This window comes from Nicotiana tabacum, chromosome 7, assembly GCF_000715075.1.
Source record: "Nicotiana tabacum cultivar K326 chromosome 7, ASM71507v2, whole genome shotgun sequence".
NCBI lineage: Eukaryota > Viridiplantae > Streptophyta > Magnoliopsida > Solanales > Solanaceae > Nicotiana > Nicotiana tabacum.
In genome coordinates, this window is record NC_134086.1 from 152,265,884 (window position 1) to 152,284,833 (window position 18,950).

Here is an 18,950-nt window from a genome sequence, read left to right on the forward strand (position 1 = left end):
AAAGGGCAGCCATGGTTAGAGCTTGGTGAAGCTTGGAGAAGAAGAAGATAGGGAGGGGGGCGGATGGCTTAGCCCTTTTTTAGGGTTTTCTTTTGTTTGTTTTGTAAAAATGTAAGATAATAGGGATGTTGGGTCTTTGGGTTATGGACCGGGTCGACCCGGTTTAAAATGGACCGGGTCATGGGGAAGGTTGGGCAATTTTTTGGGCCTTTGGCTTACAATTGAAGAAGTGGCCCAATCCGATTTTTCTTTGTATTTTTTGCTCTCTTTTCTTCTTTTATTTTTCTAAAACTAAATTATAAAAATACTTAAATTATTATTAAGAACTAAATTAAGTTATAAAAGTGCAAATTAACTCCCAATAACAATTAACGCACAATTAAGTAATAATTAAGCATAAAATTGTATATTTGGACATTAAATGCAAAAACTGCAGAAGATGCCTATTTTTTGTAATTTTCAATTTTTGTAAAACAAACTTAATTACTAACAATTGTATAATTAAATCCTACACGCAAAATGCGACATATTTTTGTATTTTTATTAATTTAACAAATAAACATGCACAGACAAAATACAAATAATTATTCAAAAATATCACAAAATTGTACACCAAGGAAAATCATTTTATTTTTGAATTTTTTGGGAGTAATTCTCATATAGGGCAAAAATCACGTGCTAACACTTATCCCCAAAACTGAAATAACCATGCACATCATCATAACCCCTAGCTAGCCTTAGCCCCAATATGGCCATTGAAATCCCCTCCAATGGAAAACTTCTCAGTGTGCGGGATACTACGCACAACCTCATCCAAATCCTCCCAGAATTGCCTCTTGACCTGCTGGTCCAAGCCTACTCGAAGGGTGTAAGCACTATCACGTTTACAATAAACCCACCAACTACAAGTTTAATACTCATCAACCTATCGTTTACCGTCTTGACCTCGACTACTATCTCCCTGAGGTCCCTATCTACTAAAATTCTTACCCCGCTTTGCTCCCAGCGCCTCCCGAGTACCACAATTTAAACACGTCTACATCTCGTGCCTTAGTACTCTTCCACCTAGTCTCCTGGACACATGCAATGTTGATCTTCCTCTTTTGGACAATCTTAGCTAGCTCTATAGACTTTCCCGTCAATGTCTCTATGTTCCAGGACCCAACTCTCAACCTAGAGGCACCCTTTTAAAAGTTAAAAGTTGCAAATAAAAATAAAAATATATAATATTACTTAACCCCAATTAAGTAGTAAAATGAAAAAGAATCATGATCACGGAGAAATATTAAAGACCTCATTTAGTACATAAAAGTTATACCTTCTTTAACGATTTAATTTTTTATATGTGATAATCATGCAATGCCTTGACCAGATGCTACATAAGAAATAACCTATCTGCCTTCTTAAGGTACGAGTAAGGTATACATACATATTATTCTCTCCAGACTCCACTTGTAATATTACACTTAATTTTTTTATTGTTGTTGATAATCATACAATGCAACATATTATTAGGTCATAAGTTAAAGTTTTCTCTTTTTCAAAAGTAATTTACACGTGTTTAACTCATTAACATAAAACTAGTCTTACACTAGGTGAGCATATTGAATAAAATTAGGTAAAAAATAAGTTAAACTCTAACTCATTAAAATAAGTTAAAGTTTACTCTTTTTCAAAAGTAATTGACACGTGTTTAACTCATTAACATAAAACTAGTCTTACACTAGGTGAGAATATTGAATAAAATTAGATAAAAAATCGTATGCATTCTCTCACAACTTCAATTTTTGAAAGAGATGATGACACATTAAAATATAAAAATAATAACACCTATTTTGTAGGTTAGGCGTAAATTTTCTCTTTCTTGAGTATCTATATATTGTTAATGTGCATAACCTACCAAAAATTTACTAACCTTCAAAATTAAGGGCTAATCTATTTGATGATCTTCCTGTCTTTTACCATTGACGTGTAATGTTTAAACACCATTAGTAGCATAGTAGTATTTTCTAAGGCTGTATTGTGGGCCCAACCCAGCTCGTGACCGCTAGCAAACGAGCCAAGCGGGCCGTTTCAAACGGTCCTAAAAGCCCACTGTAGGCCGGTCCTCCCAAAATTCGCGAGCCCGGGACCGGCAGGTGGGCCTGGGCCGGTTCAATCGGGCCCAACAACTATTTTTCAAAAAAAAAAAAATTTAAAAAAGGCCAACGGTTAGAAGTTTAAAAACTAGCCGTTGGCCTGCCATTTTAGCCGTTTGACTTTTTAAAAAATAGCCATTTGGCCCCCAAACTTTGTTTTAACCTCAAACCTTTTATAATTACACCTTTTCCCTATTCTCAACTATAAATACCCCCTCATTCTTTCATTTTTACTCACAAAATCATCAATCTCTCTCATTTCTCAAACTCAAATTGAAGTATTCAAGTCTTCACTCATCTCTCATTTCTCAAACTCAAATTCTTAATTCAAGTTAAATCATGCCCGGTGATTCTAGATTGCACCTATTTATTTTAGAACACTTTATGTGGTAGAAGAAAATGAAGAAGTTTACATTATAAAGTGCAAGAACTGTGGTCGAATCTACACTCGTCGTCCAAAGGAGGACACAGGCTATTTAAGGAGGCATATAAAGAGTTGTCTTGCGCGTTCTCCAGACATTCGTATTTAAGATATTAAGTTGATTTGAGACAATTTGTGTTATTTTAAAATTATTAGACGTATTATGCTTAGTGTTTTAGTTTGTTAGATTAATTTGAAGTATTATGTTGAAGGCATTGAACTTTAATTTGAAGTATTAAATGTAAACTTTAATTTGCAGCTTTGATACCGAGTTCATCTTAATATATATATATATATATATATATATATATATATATATATATATATATATATATATATATAGCTAATGTATACAATCTTATATAAGACAATATACTATATACGACAATATACTAACTACTAAGTGTATAGTATATAAGCTATATTCGAATTTCGATATAACATTAGCTATATTAAGACGTATATATATATAATTTAACAAAATTGTCTCAAATCAACTTAAAAGAATAAATTGTGTGTTGTCTTGTCGGTCTGAACAGCTGACCGACTGCGAAAAAACTGTTTCGTTTCAGAAAAAGTGAATATGTATCGACTGCGGAAAAGCTGTTTCGTTTCAGAAAAAATGAATATGTATAGGTGGTGGTGGACTACTTTTTGTGTGTTGTCATGTCGGTCTGAAAAGCTGACCGACTGCAGAAAAGCTGTTTCGTTTCAGAAAAAGTGAATATATATAGGTGGTGGTGGAATACTTTTTGTGTGTTGTCTTGTCGGTCTGAAAAGCTGACCGACTGCAAAAAAACTGTTTCATTTCAAAAAAAGTGAATATGTATAGTGCGGTACAATACTACATTTTGTGTGTTGTCTTGTCTACAAATAACGGGCGCATTCTAGTTATTTTATGCGCTTAACAATAACCAATAGCAAATATTTCCATAAAAGCAAGGTTTTTCATTACGCTTTAACAAATGTCTGAACCCCTTTATGTGCCAAGGTGCGACTGCGGCAAAAAATGCATGATGCAAGACTGTTGGGATGATGGTGAAGCTGGACGCCGCTACTGGGCGTGTATGAACAAGTTTTATAGGGTTCCCGACGAACCTGTTTGCAGTTTTGAGGTATGGATTGATGAACGCTGTCAGCAGGAATACTACAAAGAAAAATTGCAGTATCTTCATTGTTTGTGTTAGAAGCAGTGGGAAAGAGAGTGACAATCCTAACGAGAAGTTGCAGAGTTGAAGGAGAAACTCAAAGAGGTGGAAGAAGAAAAAAATAAGCTGGAAGACAAATTTAAGTGGTTGGAGCAGAGAATACTAGGCGGTTGTGACTAAACAATGACATGTACGTGTTGAGCCTAGTAGTATATCTTTATGTTTCCCGTGTCATGTGTTTTCATTAGTTGTACTGAATTTAAGTTATGCTAAGTTTCTATGTTTGTATTTGTGTTGTACTGTTAAATTAAAGAGGAAACGGGCCTTGACTATTATTTTTAAAAATTTTCTTTTATCTAAGACAATTTCTTGTAAATTATATAGCTTATATATAAGAAATTGCCTTAGATAAAAAAAAATAAAAAAAAGTCAGGCCCACTTAAGCCTATATATATATATAATTTACAAGAAATTGCTTTAGATAAAAAAAATTAAAAAAAAAAAATAACCCGGTACACTTAGACCCGTTTAGGCCCGGCCCATTTAGCCCAGGACCATGTGGGCCATTCCACCCTCCAGGACCGCTAAGCCCGGGACCGTTTGGCCTGGGACCGCCCGAGACCGGCCCGCCAGAGCCCGAGACCATTTGGCCCGTTTAACCCATTTAGGCCCGGGCCCGTCCCACAATACACCCTTAGTCTTTTCCCACCTTTGAGGTATAAAAGTTTTTGTTAAAAAAAAAAACCATACCCCACGTCGCCCTCATCCAAAGGGAGAAATTCAAAAATAGCCAGATTTACAACTGGTCGTTCAAAAATAGTCGAGTTTTAAAGTAATCGAAATTTAGCCACTTTTCATGTAAAGATAAATCTGAGCGAAAACACTGTTCAAAACCCGAAAAATACTCCAGTATATTATACTGGAGTTCCAGCATAAGTATGCTTGAACTTTAGCATATTATACTAGAGTTCCAGGATAAGTATGCTGGAACTCCAGTATAATATGATGGAGTTCCAGCATAAGTACACTAGAACTCCAGCATAATATACTGGAGTTCCAGCAAGTATAATTGTCCAGTATAATATACTGGAGTTTGGAGCACCGATGCTCCAGTCTCCAGTATATTATACTGGAGTCAGCAAAAGTATACTGGTCCAGCATAATATGCTGGAGTTCATACACAGGTGCACCGAACTCCAGTATATTATGCTGGACCGGTCTCTGTTGCAGCAAAATAGTGACGATTTTTTATTGACTTCGTAAACGCTAGCTATTTTTGAATGACCAGTCCAAAAATTGGCTATATCGTGCCATTTACTCATCCAAACGATAAAAAATGGGCACAGTATTCAAAAAAGCTAAAAGTGAAAACATTTTTTGTAATTGTTTTATTTGTAAATATTTTTCCAAATTGGACACGTTTAAAATTGGTACTCCAGTTAAGAATGTAAAAACGTGGGGCAAATTTAAATTTACCCGTGTCTTTTTGCACCGCATCTTGTGTATGTAGGCCTTCGTATTAGTGTCCTTTCTAAATTCAGCCTAAATAACTGGCAATACTCCATTGGCAACAACCGTATATTCTATTAAAATCACTCTTTATATTAACTTTCTGTTTTCCACTGAAATTCTTGAGTGTTAACTCTTTCCGACAGTTTCCTGGTTTATCCCTCTGGTGATTCAAACATGGATACTGAATCAGGTAAATCCTTGGCTAATTTCTGTGAAATTTTCCACGTTAAATTATTCATTAGCCTCTCGAACTAGTTCGGTATTTGGAACTCAGTTGATCTAATTGATTAATTAGAGTTCTTTCTTGGTCTTGTTTTTGTTATTTTCTTTGTAATGTTCCTTTAGTTATTAGAATTCTGCAAGAAAAACACATGTACAAATTTCTGATGGATTTGGGTTTTTGTGTAGTGATTGAGTTCTTGGGTGACGTGCCATTGTTACAGAGGCTGCCCAGTTCTTCCCTCAGAAAAATTGCCCAACTCGTCAAGGTTAAACATTATGGTAATTTCATTCTTATTTTTCCTGAGTGTCCCATAAATTTAAACTTACTATTTCTTTAATTTTTTAATTCTGTCCTATATAATAGCTATGACCTTCAGAAGTTATCAGGAACTGAATTTTATGTTCGTTGTATTAACATAACAATGAAGGATTTAATATTTGATTAATCAGTGTGACACAGAGTGATAGTATCAGAGTTTCAGCTATAGTACTTCTCTACTAGGTTGCTCAATGTTTGGTAAAGTCTAATAAACTCTATTGTTATACTGGAAATATTCTACCTAAAATGAAATAAAAAAGGGCAGCCCGGTGCACTAAGTTACCGCTATGCGCGGGGTCCGGGGAAGGGCTGGACCACAAGCGTCTATTGTACGCAGCCTTACCCTGCATTTCTGCAAGAGGCTGTTTCCACGGCTTGAACCCGTCACCTCCTGGTCACATGGCAGCAACTTTACCAGTTACGCCAAGGCTCTCCTTCATTATAACTATAAAATGAAATAATTATAGTTTATAGTGGATTTATTTTCCTTATAACTATAACAAGACAATGAAGATTCATTATCTATCAATTTTTTGCTATTTTTGAAGAAAATCAATTTATAGCTATTTTATTTCTCTTTTTGGAGAGTTAACACATTTTAGCTCTTATTTCTACTTCTTGGAAGTGGAATGGTTGCTATTCCTCTAGGGGGTAACAGAAAGACTTGGGGCATTTGCTTCTGGTCATGTGGCCTATACCAGTTGGAGATCCATTTTTTCGGGTTGTCTTCTGGTCATATTGCTAGGCTGGAACAAGACATAAATATTGCAATTCAATAAGTCTGATAAAAGATATAAGATCATGTTTGACTCATCTCTTTTTTTTTTTTTCAATTCATTTTGTGTTTTCATTGCAGATCGTGGAGATTATGTTATCCGCGAAGGGGAAGCTGGGGAGGGAGTTTACTTCATATGGGATGGAGAGGTATATCTGAGTGTTATTTTTGCTTTAGTTGTACTGGATATATATGAATATAAGTCATGAGATTGAACTTTTCTATTATTATGGTAATACTATTTCCAGGCTGAAGTCCGGGGTTTCAGCCAGGCTGATGATGAAAATCGTCCTGAATTCCAGCTGAAAAAACTTGATTATTTTGGTCATGGTGAGATGCACTTTCTCATCTTCATATATATTTTGTGTCTCTTGATTTTCTCTCAATCCCAACTTCCAAATTCGAGGAATTTTTAAATTGACTATCTTGCCCTGTTATGGCCGCTACTCAAGTGTAATAACTATTTGCTGTATAATATTTTATATGTCTCTTTAGAGTTCAGATTCAGTTACTATCCCTCTGCAGGTCTCCTTTTTGGCCTCTCTTAGTAGCACACTGATTTTCTAGCACTTTTAGACTTTCAATCTTAATGTTTGGTTAAATCAAAAGTGGTGGTGATAACACGGTTCAGATGTTATGGCAGGTTTGGCGACATCTAGACAGCAAGCTGAGGTGATCGCATTGTCTAAGGTACTGTCTCTTTCCAACTATGCAACAGTTCTCTTTCCGTATTTACTTCATGATGTCCAAAGCATTCTGCATCTAATGTTGTAGTCATGTTAAACTTTCTCTTATGGCAGCTGACATGCTTTGTGCTGCCTCATGAGCATAATAATCTGCTCCAGCCCAAATCAATCTGGAACGCAGACAAAGAAAGAGATAAGTGCCCACTTGTGGAGCACATATTGCACTTGGATTCTATAGAAGTATGCTATTCATCATTGACCTCCCGTTCCTTTTATATGTTGGCCATGAACTTTCTGTATTCTTTCCTTTTTTCTATTTATTAAACTTATTTATCTATGCCAATTTATGTACCTAAGTTAGCCTCCTATGAGATGCTATGGCCTTTAACAAAATTTTGGAGTTTAATCTCCATCATTTTTCTGGCTTTGGAACCTGTATGCATGATTCTCAATGCTTAAGCTTTCTCTCCCCTTTCCTCCCCATCTAGAGATATGGGCTTGCACCTGTTAGCTGATGGTGTTAACTAGTGAGTAGTTCGGATTGTAAAGGCAAATGGGTTTCCCTGCATGTTAGAAAGTAGAGACTTAATTGACTTGTATCCAGAAGATACTGCTAATAAGTGGCTTTGAGTTCTTAACTACTTGGGGCTAACATAGGATCCTTCTTCTAACTACTAGGAAAAAACTACTAAGTTTCTTTTTATATTATTTTTCTAAAAAATAATTTTAATTCAAAAATAACTGCAGCACCAAGGAGGTAATGAGTGTATACAGAAAATCTCACAGGACTTGACTCCTTTATGTGGGCAAGGAGTCAATGAAGTCCAATGCAATTTATATATCATTTACAACATTTGGCCTCCTTCCAATAGTTTAAATTCTAAAGACATCTATAATACATAAGAAATATGTTTGACTTCCCCTTGAAGCATCAGTGATTTTTGCCTAACATATTGTTGGCGGTATCCAAGAAAGGAACTTCTTGGTGCATAGCTGGTGATATTGTTTCAATCTTTACTATTGCACATTGAAATCCTAGTCTCTTGTCTTTCTTTTGTGAGATCATGGTTCCATTTATTTCATATGCTTTCTTTAGCAAGCTCTGATAGATTTGTTAAAGGCTCGATTTGCTTAAGAAAGTAGATACTTGTTCTTATGAATGCTTGAATGTGTTTTTTGATAAAGCATGTTTGAATGTGTTATTCAAGATAATTTGGTAGATCAGGATAATTGCTAGTCTATCACCATGCACTTGCTGATTGTTTGCCTTCGGAACATTTCTTTTCTGAAGTTTGATGTTTCACTGTATTCCCAGTTCAGTGTGCCCCTGCAAATGAGGAGTATTTGGGAATTCTAACAAAATGTTTTGTTGAAGGTGAACATTTTCCAAGGTATAACTTTGCCAGATGCCCCCAAATTTGGGAAAGTGTTTGGAGGCCAGTTTCTTGGGCAGGTAAAATTGAAATGTTCTCTTTCTTCACCATGCCGTAGACCACCCACTTCTATTGGGGTTTAGCTTCAGAAGACTGAAGACCTCTTTGTGAATAATTATGCTTCATTCTCTATATTCTAATATGCAGGCATTGGCTGCAGCATCAAAAACTGTTGATTTTCTCAAAATTGTTCATAGTTTGCATGCCTATTTCCTTCTCGTTGGGGATTTTGACAGTAAGTAAATTCCCTTTATTCTTTGATACTTTAAGCACCTCTTTTCTAACCTTTCTAATGTTTAATGATGCATAACTGCTATGCTACATCTGAAATAAACAACCAATATATGCTAATACTCTTTTCTTTGTATTCCTTGGGAATCATTGCCAAAGCGCACAGCTGTATGATTTGATGAAACTTGTCCATATTTCTGCTTAAGATAATTCTCACATGCAGTCATTTCATTATGGGGTGTGGATGCAACAGTAATATTAAGTTTTTCAGTTTTCCATTGTTTAAGAGAACAGTCATATGACTTTCAATTAAGGATTCATCCTAATGTTGACGATTTCCCTCCCTATTAAGTTAGAGAAATTTAAGCTAACAATTCATCTAGTGTTGTTTTGGAGAATCAGATATTCTTCCCTATTTATTAGTGGATGTGCATGAAATATTTTATGTCTGCTCGTGTTGAGGTTCCAAGAGGTACAATGTTTGCGCAGTTACGGGTTTGCACAATGCGGAACTGAAAAGAGAGATTTGTCTATGTTAATAACCTTAACCTTTTTAAGTAAAAGATAAACGTATTACGACTTTCAGTTTGTCAGTATTCTTTAAAATTTGAACACCCTCAACATTTGGAGCAGAGGTTGGATTTAGACTACTGAAGAAAAGAATCAACTTGCAATGATAAAGCTCTTTAGTGCACTCAACAATTACATAAAGTTTCTTATCCAGTTAAGACTAATAGAATGCCTGAAGAGTGGAGGTGGAGTACAATGGTCCCGTTGTATAAAAACAAAGGTGATGTCCAGAGCTGTAACAACTATAGGGGCATCAAATTACTAAGTCATACCATGAAAGTTTGGGAGAGAGTGGTAGAAATGAGAGTGCGAAGGACGGTGTCTATTTCAGACAACCAGTTCGGGTTCATGCCGGGACGATCTACCACAGAAGCTATCCACCTTATTAGGAGGATGGTGGAACAGTACAGAGATAAGAAGAAGGATCTACACATAGTGTTTATTGATCTGGAGAAAGCGTACGATAAGGTTCCTAGGAAGGTCTTATGGAGCTGCTTAGAGGATAAAGGGGTACCGAGTAACTATATTAGGGTGATTAAAGACATGTATGATGGAGCTAAGACTCGGGTTAGGACAGTAGGAGGCGACTCTGAACAATTTCCAGTTATTACGGGGTTGCACCAAGGGTCTGCGCTCAGCCCATTCCTATTTGCCCTGGTGATGGATGCACTGACTCATCATATTCAAGGGGAGGTTCCATGGTGCATGCTATTTGCTGATGACATTATTCTAATTGACGAGACAAGAGGCGGCATCAACGAGAGGCTAGAGATTTGGAGACATGCTCTTGAGTCTAAAGGTTTCAAGTTGAGTAGGACGAAGACGGAATACCTCGAGTGCAAATTTGGAGTTGAGCCGACGGAAGCGGGAGTTGAAGTGAGGCTTGACTCTCAAGTCATTCCCAAGAAAGGTAGTTTCAAGTACCTTGGATCGGTTATTCAGGGGATCGGGGAGATTGACGAGGATGTCACACACCGTATAGGGGTGGGGTGGATGAAGTGGAGGTTAGGTTCGGGAGTCTTGTGTGACAAGAAAGTGCCACAGTTACTAAAAGGAAAGTTTTATAGAGCAGTGGTTAGGCCTGCCATGTTGTATGGAACTGAATGTTGGCCGGTAAAGAACTCACACACCCAGAAGATGAAAGTAGCAGAGATGAGGATGTTGAGGTGGATGTGCGGGCATACAAGGATGGATAAGATTAGGAATGAAGATATTCGAGAGAAGGTGAGTGTGGCCCCCATGGAGGACAAGATGCGGGAAGTGAGACTCAGATGGTTCGGGCACATTCAGAGGAGGAGCACTGATGCACCGGTGAGGAGTGTGAGCGACTGGCTGTAGTGGGCACGCGGAGAGGTAGAGGGAGACCTAAGAAGTATTGGGGAGAGGTGATCAGACATGACATGGCACGACTTAGGATTACTGAGGACATGGCCCTTGATAGGGATTTATGGAGGTCGAGCATTAGGGTTGTAGGTTAGGGGAGAGTGTGAATATTTCTACAGCACAATAGAGGGAGACTATCCAGTTAGGAGTTAGACTAGGAATGTCATTAGGCGTCTATTGATGCAGGGCTTTACCTTCTAGTTGTACTATACCAGCCATCTATTTCGTATTTTCGTTGTCGTATCCTGTATTTCATATTTCATATCTCTTATATATTGTTGCTGTTTTATTACGCATTTTTACGGTACTAATGTATCATCTCCTATTGCTTCTTTTGAGCCGAGGGTCTCCTGGAAACAGCCTCTCTACCCTTCGGGTAGGGGTAAGGTCTGCTTACATATTACCCTCCCCAGACCCCACTTGTGGGATTATACTGGGTCGTTGTTGTTGTTGTTGTTCTTATCCAGTTAAATCATTTAGTCGGTTTTCTTTTCCGTTCTCCACTTATATTGTGTGCTAAGGTGGATGTTAGAAACTAGAATGATTTCCCTGCACCCAACCCCCAAAGAGAAGCCAATGAAAGAGGATGAGAGGCCCAGTGTGGGGCCAGGAGAATGATAAACATCCAATCTGCAGGCATTAGGTATTTTTCAGAAGCTCCAAGTTCTGCTTATTTGTAGGATTTTACGCAATTTAAAATGAACCACCTTGCTAACTTTTCTTAGGATTGAAGGTGTTTTGGTGAAGGCTCGTATAATATGCTGTGATTCTTTTGCTGTGATCATACGCTCATTTCAAACAAACGTCTTCTGTTGCTAACTTGCTGCATGTGCTGTTCCTTAAGGAAGTCTTCGGATTTAAAGTCGTCAACTATTTATGAAATATGTTTTGTTTATTGAGGACAGTTTACTAATTTCATGGCTAGTTATTCTGGTCTTTCTCATGTGTGCCAGACTGAGGAGTTAGCTCAGTGGGGTAAACAGTATTTAATCCCAGTCAGAAGTATCTATATAGACCTCTTTTTTCGTTTGCCAATGTAAATCCAGTTGTCTAAAAACTTGTATCTTACCAGTCCCACACTTATGACTGTAGTTCCAATCATATATCAAGTTTACCGTGTACGTGATGGAAAGAGCTTTGCTACACGGAGGGTGGATGCGATTCAGAAAGGGAATGTCATATTCACATTGCTAGCTTCATTTCAGGTGATTTAGTTTATAACATTCATTTCATGTGATGATCAACCTTTCTTCAAATTGGTCTCATCTTAGGATACCCATTTTTATGGTTCGGTTTTGTAATTCAGCATAAATATATAACCTAATTAATATGATTGTATATAGCAAGATGATTACATTCATGTGAAGGCATGAACGTGCATGCTACGTAACAAGGATTTGTGGAAAAAAACAACCTGAAGAAAATGCATTCAGGAGAACTATCAGCTTAGAAAGCATGGTTGTGCGAGAATTCAACAAAACTTGGATTTCTGTTGCATCATTGTTCCTATTCGTCATCTGTGGATATCATGTTGGCATCACATGTAGACATTAATTTCTGACCTTCTAATCTCACATTATAACGAAGAAAGTTTCAAGAAAATTAGCAAGCTTCACTAGGGAAGACTATTGGATCAGCTCTTCAAATTTCAGTCATTTCTCAAATGCTTGTTCTGCTCATTTTGAAGTCCTACCATGGAATAACTATTCTAATTTCTTCTTGATTCAACTGCTGCCCCCACAAAAACCCCACACTTTACAATGATGAACGGGTACTTTGATGGATCACTTGTTTTGCCTGGAATATTGCAGTAACTTTCTGGTTAGGTGCAACTTTACGTGATGCACTTTTATGTTTTCATTACACCATTATTTTTGACTGGTTGTTATGTTTGTAATATTGTCTTTGAAACTGCATGTACTATTGGTAAAATAATGTGACAGAAAGATGAAGATGGATTTGATCACCAGCAAGCACAAATGCCTGATGTGCCCGATCCAGAAACGGTAACGTGCTTATAGTTCTGTCATCTCTGCAACTTTGTTCGGAACCTCTTCTTCTTACACTTTTACTGAAACCGAATTACAGCTTTTATCAATGGAAGATTTGAGAGAAATGCGCAAGACTGATCCTCGACTTCCCAGGTCGGACTCTGCCTACTAAGTGCTGTTATGTCACTATAAAGTTTTAAGTATTTATTATAATTTGGTCTGCACGTATATTCTCTGGGAACTTCTTGTAATTTAGTGTGGTGGCTAGGCTTGCTTCGAGAAAACCATTTAAAATAATCTGGTGGAAGAGGAAGTAATTTACCAAATCGTATGGGATACATTACTGAATCTGAATGTATGCCTTTGGAAGTGTAGTTTTTCCAGCTTGAACCGTCTTATATCTCTTGAATACTTTGGCTTCAAAGCGGATGTTGCAGTACAAGTTTTTGGTTAGTCATGAATCTCATTACACATTTCTCATGGCAAGCCTGACTAACCACATCTTCACTTTTAGAAGAAATGAAATAATTATGAGATTTCAGTTGGGGTTGCTTGGGTGGGTTCATTCTCAAATTGGAAGTGCTAAGGTTTAGTTAGAACTTGTGAGTCTGAAATTGAATGAAGACTGAGTACCAAATAATGAATGACTTGATGGATTAGAGCTGCTTCAGTTTAGATAGAAGAGAAAACTGCAGGAGAAAAGACCGGGGAAAAATCTGTCCAGATGTAAAGAAATGGAAATAGTGCAGAATTACTTGGAGCTGGAGGGAGATGAAGAAAGAGGTGTAGAAAAGATGTGGCTGTGTTGGATGAGAAGAGATGAGAAATAGGGCTGGGTACTAGCAGAGGAGGAAGAAGTGAAACTGGACTTGTGACAGAAGGAATAACAGGGAAAATGAGAATGAGATGACGAAAGAGGAGAATAGATGCTGCAGCATTGGGAGGAGCCCTCAAGTGGGATGATGGAGGGAGGAGAAGATATATGTAACACGGTTCAACACATTAAAACCATGAGATCCATACTATGTATCCATTAGTATAGATGCTGCAGTTTTGGATGAAAACAGATAAGAAAAAGGTACAGGTGAAGGAGAGAAGAAGTGAATTGGACAAGAGAAGGGAATAACAAGAGAGGGAGGAAATATCTGCAATATGGTTCCACAAATTTGTGCGCTGACATTGTTCATCTCATTCTTAAAGAGGTAGTTTAACTCCCATTTTGGAGGAAAATGCCCATTAGCTAAGGCCATTAATGCAAGGCTTCAAAGAATCAGCTCTTTCTACTGCTTTCAAAGATGTAAGCTAAATATAATGGAACACCTATAAATTTTTTCTTTGTAGATAGAAGCAGCTGACAGTGATGGACACGAAAAACTAATAATGTTCTATAGGAACTCTAAGATCCTTAAGTTTAGCAAGATGGTACCTCTTGCGACAACTACGTCCTAGTTACACTTTCCAATCCTTTTTGGCCTAATTCACTTTATGCTACTTCTACTCGGAATTTCATGCTTAGCACTTAGAAAAGAATCTTAACCAGAAAAGTTACTATAAAGGATAAAAAACCTGGAGAAAATCACAAAAATTAGACTACTAATACGCCTCAATCCCAAGCAATTTGGGTTCAGGTATAGAAACCTCACTGACCACGTCGCTCCATTTAATCTCATTTCAGTCAAAAAATAGACTACTTGGCAAAAATATCATTAGAGATGGATGCTTACTTATCCACAAAAAAAGAAACAAAAAGAAACATCATAAGAGAAGGCTGGAAAATGCAATATCTGCTTGCACAATTTAGCAATATGAGTAAGGATGCTGCTGGCAGTCTCTTGTTAATAGGAGCATCCTTCTGTGGTATCAGTCTGGCTCCCAGTCCAACCACCGAGCTATGACTTATTTAGCTGTTAAGATATGTAATTCAACTGCCTGATCTCATTCCATGTGAACAAAGGAACGCATTTGTTTTCTTTTGTTTTTTCGTAAGCAAACGGACTTTTTTTAGGGAATCGATTTGGGATTACTGTGAGAGCATTAGTTTTCTTTTTCTTGTTTTGATTGTTCCTTCAAAAGAAGGGGAACCTTCGCATAACTGGTAAAATTATTGCCATGTGACGTTCGAGCCGTGGAAACAGCCTCTTGCAGAAATGCACGGTAAGGCTGCGTACAATAGACCTTTGTGGTCCGGCCCTTCCCCCGACCCTGCGCATAACGGGAGCTTAGTGCACTGGGCTGCTTATTGTTCCTTCAAAAAGAAAACAGAACAGGTTGAAACTTGACTTTTTTTCCCTCTTTGAATTCAAATCGTTTTTTAGCTGTCATCTTATGGAAGGCACCATGAAGTGGTGGAAGTAACTGTTTAGGCCTTGGCATGAAAATAATTATCTTTTCTTTAGCAAGGTTTAATTGAGAATAGACATGTCGGTCTTGATCTTAGCACACTAACTTCAGCCTCAAATCATTTTTGACAACGGTAGATTTAATTAATGCGAGGAACAACATTTATCAGGATTCAGTGAGTTGCATATTTTCCTACTATGTCTTGAGATCTGAAAATTAGGAGCTGCATAAAGCTTTTTATTCAGTTTGCGGTTACTTATTTATGGGATCCTTGGTAGGTAATACTAACAGTGAGTTTTGACAGGACATACCGCAATAAGGTTGCTACTGCAAATTTTGTACCCTGGCCAATAGAAATAAGGTTTTGTGAACCTAATAATGCCACTAATCAGACCAAGTCTCCTCCAAGGTTAGTCATTGCTTTCAGCTATTAATTTCCCTTCTGATGGACTGTAATTAACTCAACTGGAGTACTGGACAGTTCATGTTAGCTTGTATTTACTATTTAGTAGTGTATCCTCTTCATGTTTGCATCATCTCTTTTCAATGTAATGCAGTTTGAGATATTGGTTCAGAGCAAAAGGAAAACTTTCAGATGACCAAGCATTACATAGGTAAGTGATTCCTCTTATCAGTTCTTTCATCTAATTAGCTGAGCTTGTAATGACAAGGAGTGAAGCAGGCAATTCAGCAGCCTCATCTTATGATTATGAACAATTATTTCCCACAAAATTATTGTTTTGAAAATTATTGCACAATCTATTTCCCACAAAATTATTATTCTGAAATTGTTCAAATAGAATATTCTTTTAACATATCTCAATTAGAGACTCTCATGAGTAGATTTGTTATTGTACTAGAATAGCTCTAGTTGTAAAATTAAAGAGTTCTAAAGGACACTTGAGGTACACAAACGAACATGAGTTTGTGTATCTGCACTTCTATGTAACCTCCCCCTTGGGATGGTGTATAGCTAATATCAGTTCAAAAATTATTTTTAGTTTTAGTTTAAAAAAAAATCAGTATTTCTTCCTTGTAGGTGCATATTTACCATAAAAGGGAACATTAAAAGAAATTAAAATCAGGAACATGTAATTTCTTAGCTACATAAGTTTCTACATCTGTGTGGAATGAGGCCATAATGCTGTCTGCATCTTTTTTATGCAATATTTATGTTGGTTGCAGATGTGTTGCAGCATTTGCATCGGATCTAATCTTTCTTACTGTCAGTCTGAATCCTCATCGGAAGAAGGATTTCAAGACAAGTTCTGTTAGTCTGGATCATTCGTGAGTTCCGTTAACTTTTGAACAACTTTTAGACCATTTGTATTTTATTTTATGTACCAGCTTTATATTTATGGGGAATATCTCAATGTTTGCCTAAGCGAGCTTATATGGATGCACTGATACATGCTGTTCTAAGCTTAATAAAGGTCTTCGGGAAATGGTTCCCAACTCCTAAACATCAGGCTTTCATGATTCCTTTTGGCCCCTCAAATGTCGAAGTCCAACTTTCCCTTTCACAGCTGGTTCTCCTTACCTCCCATTTCTGTTCTTTCTGATCACCTCGGCATGTCTAACCACCGAGAGAACTTTCATACCATCTTATCTCCTCTCACTTCTTTTATTTCTGCCTTTTCTCCTTTTTCTTTGGGTATGTCTGGTCTGGATTATAAAGCTGATTCTTATTTCTTATGTGAGAAACATGTAGTTATTACTAGTTAAAAGAGCGATAACCAGTCACATTTAATCAGAAAGTTCATTAAATCAGGTGAGAGAATCTAAACAAAGCAGCCGGCCATGAGTCCCTGAAACCCATTGCATCACCCTATGCATAAATGCACAAGTTTGTGAAGAATAAGAGAGCAGAAAAGTCAATTTGAATGTACATAGAAACAACAAATACAAGTTAATTGAGGTCGGCTATGAAATTTCTCTCCAACTATGTTGCTCTATTTAGACCCGTATCAGTCCAATATTTAAACATGTAGAGACGAATATCACTGTGAATATAAAGAAATAAAAATTTGAGCCTTGAACACAAAAACTAAATTGTCAAAGAAATTAAAGAGGAAAAAATAATTTACCAAGAACCAACTTTTGAAATTAACAAGATGCATGTCAAGAAACAGGTACCTTATCTAAAAAAGAAAAGGAAAAGGGTGCCATCATATCGACTATTTCATCTTTTACTAGAGCTAAATTGATCTAGAGATGTTAAAATTTGGCGGGGGTGTGAAAATAGTTAAAAAGATACAACTCTCACTTCTTTTAAGAATTCAATCCTGATTAGTAGTTTTAATTTAAAACAATATTATAGTGTTTTTGATATCACGCTTAACTATTATTTTATATTTTATTTTATTTTATTCATACCGGTATATAGCACAACGTAAAGTCACATTAAAACTCCATCCCTAGTCAAATTGCATCACACATAATGGAATAGCACAGGGAATTAGTGAGAAGAATATGGTGGAAGGCATATTTATTTGTTTGTTTTTGAGAAGGGTGGAAAGCTTATTTATATTAAACTATAATACATATATGCGTCTATACATGCCTTCATCCATTGATTCCACAGCCATGAACTACGGTCTTTTGAAGCAATTGCTAGTGCCCTCTGATGGTTAGTGACATTTTACGGGGTGGGGAACCACATCCTATAGTCCTTGCAAACTTTTATTGAGCCCTGTCCTATCCTCATTTAAGGTTGCCCCTACCTAACACACCCATGGCTGAGTTTGATGGAATTTCCCATGACCTGCTAGTCAAAAACCAATAGTTGAAAATGGGGCATCCGTGATGTACTGTGGAGTTTGAAGTTCAAATTTGAGTTCAGGGTTGATATTCTTACTTGAATTGCGAGTGTCTTTCATCGGGTTTTTAACATGCAACTGTACTTATATTTTTACGTTTGTTTCCTTTTCCCAGGATGTGGTTCCACAGACCTTTTAGAGCTGATGATTGGATATTGTTTGTGGTAAGAAGGAAAAACTAAAGTACTTATGATGTTATTTAAGAATGGTCATCCCTCTACTAGTGGTTTCCATTACTTGCAGCTGGAGTTCTAACTGTTTATCATTTTATAGATCACCAGTCCTGCTGCTTATAATGCACGTGGCTTTGTGTCGGGCGAAATGTTTAATAGGAAGGGAGAGGTAAAGCGCTTGATCCGAAACGTGTCTTGCTTTTGTTAATGTACTTATTTTTAATGATTGTTGATTTCCAGCTTGTAGTGTCATTGACGCAAGAGGGCTTATTGAGACCGTTCAGAAAACCACCTTCTGTCCGACCAAAGCTCTAGTTCATACCAAGTTGAATGAGAAAAGAGGATAAGTTACTATAGGTTGATTAACAATTAAGCTGCAGAACTGCTCAAATAAGTCCGACAGAGGTTGCGATTGAAGACAACTGCTGGAGTTGTGGACGAGTCCAGACATGAGACATGGCTGTATCTATATGTTACTATACAAAACCATCCACCATGTCTCTATACCTCTCACCTCACCTTTATATATTACTGAACCCGCCAAAAGAGGCATTCATATTGAACAACCAACGATTATTAAAGTTGCAGTAATTTATTGTTTTTTTATAAGTCTCATAGAAGAAACTCTCGATGTATCTCAGGGTATATACTCTTCTGCATTCACCATTAGAAATAAAAGTGTGCAAATAATGCTTTGGTTTCAAAGAGCTTAGTTCATGCCATTGGTTAAATTTCGTTGGTTCACTCGTTTATTGACAATTTAGTGTCAAACAAGATTTGGAATTTATT

General features: G+C 37.0%; 1 protein-coding gene across 2 annotated transcripts; it reads left to right on the plus strand.

Moving 5' to 3' along the window:
* Positions 1-5,241: 5,241 nt before the first annotated feature.
* LOC107791023 (acyl-CoA hydrolase 2-like) lies at positions 5,242-18,866 on the plus strand. Of its 2 annotated transcripts, none has more exons than XM_016613005.2 (17): positions 5,242-5,409; positions 5,628-5,720; positions 6,617-6,684; positions 6,784-6,865; positions 7,179-7,225; positions 7,336-7,461; positions 8,597-8,674; positions 8,802-8,889; positions 11,931-12,043; positions 12,782-12,844; positions 12,927-12,982; positions 15,474-15,578; positions 15,727-15,783; positions 16,355-16,456; positions 18,104-18,152; positions 18,262-18,330; positions 18,402-18,866. In XM_016613005.2, exons 1-17 carry the CDS (start codon positions 5,394-5,396, stop codon positions 18,474-18,476), a joined length of 1,287 nt encoding a protein of 428 aa, XP_016468491.1. In that variant the 5' UTR covers positions 5,242-5,393; the 3' UTR covers positions 18,477-18,866. The 2 variants fall into 2 exon arrangements, with proteins under 2 accessions (XP_016468491.1, XP_016468490.1); XM_016613004.2 differs by having other exon boundaries at positions 5,247-5,409; positions 7,167-7,225.
* Positions 18,867-18,950: the final 84 nt, after the last annotated feature.

What these genes read in the sequence shown, in the direction of transcription:
- LOC107791023 (XM_016613004.2), top strand. An exon ending in CGTCAAGGTTAAACATTATG is followed by an intron (nt 5,721 to 6,616) that starts GTAATTTCATTC and finishes TTTTCATTGCAG; the next exon opens with ATCGTGGAGATTATGTTATC. An exon ending in ACTTCATATGGGATGGAGAG is followed by an intron (nt 6,685 to 6,783) that starts GTATATCTGAGT and finishes TACTATTTCCAG; the next exon opens with GCTGAAGTCCGGGGTTTCAG.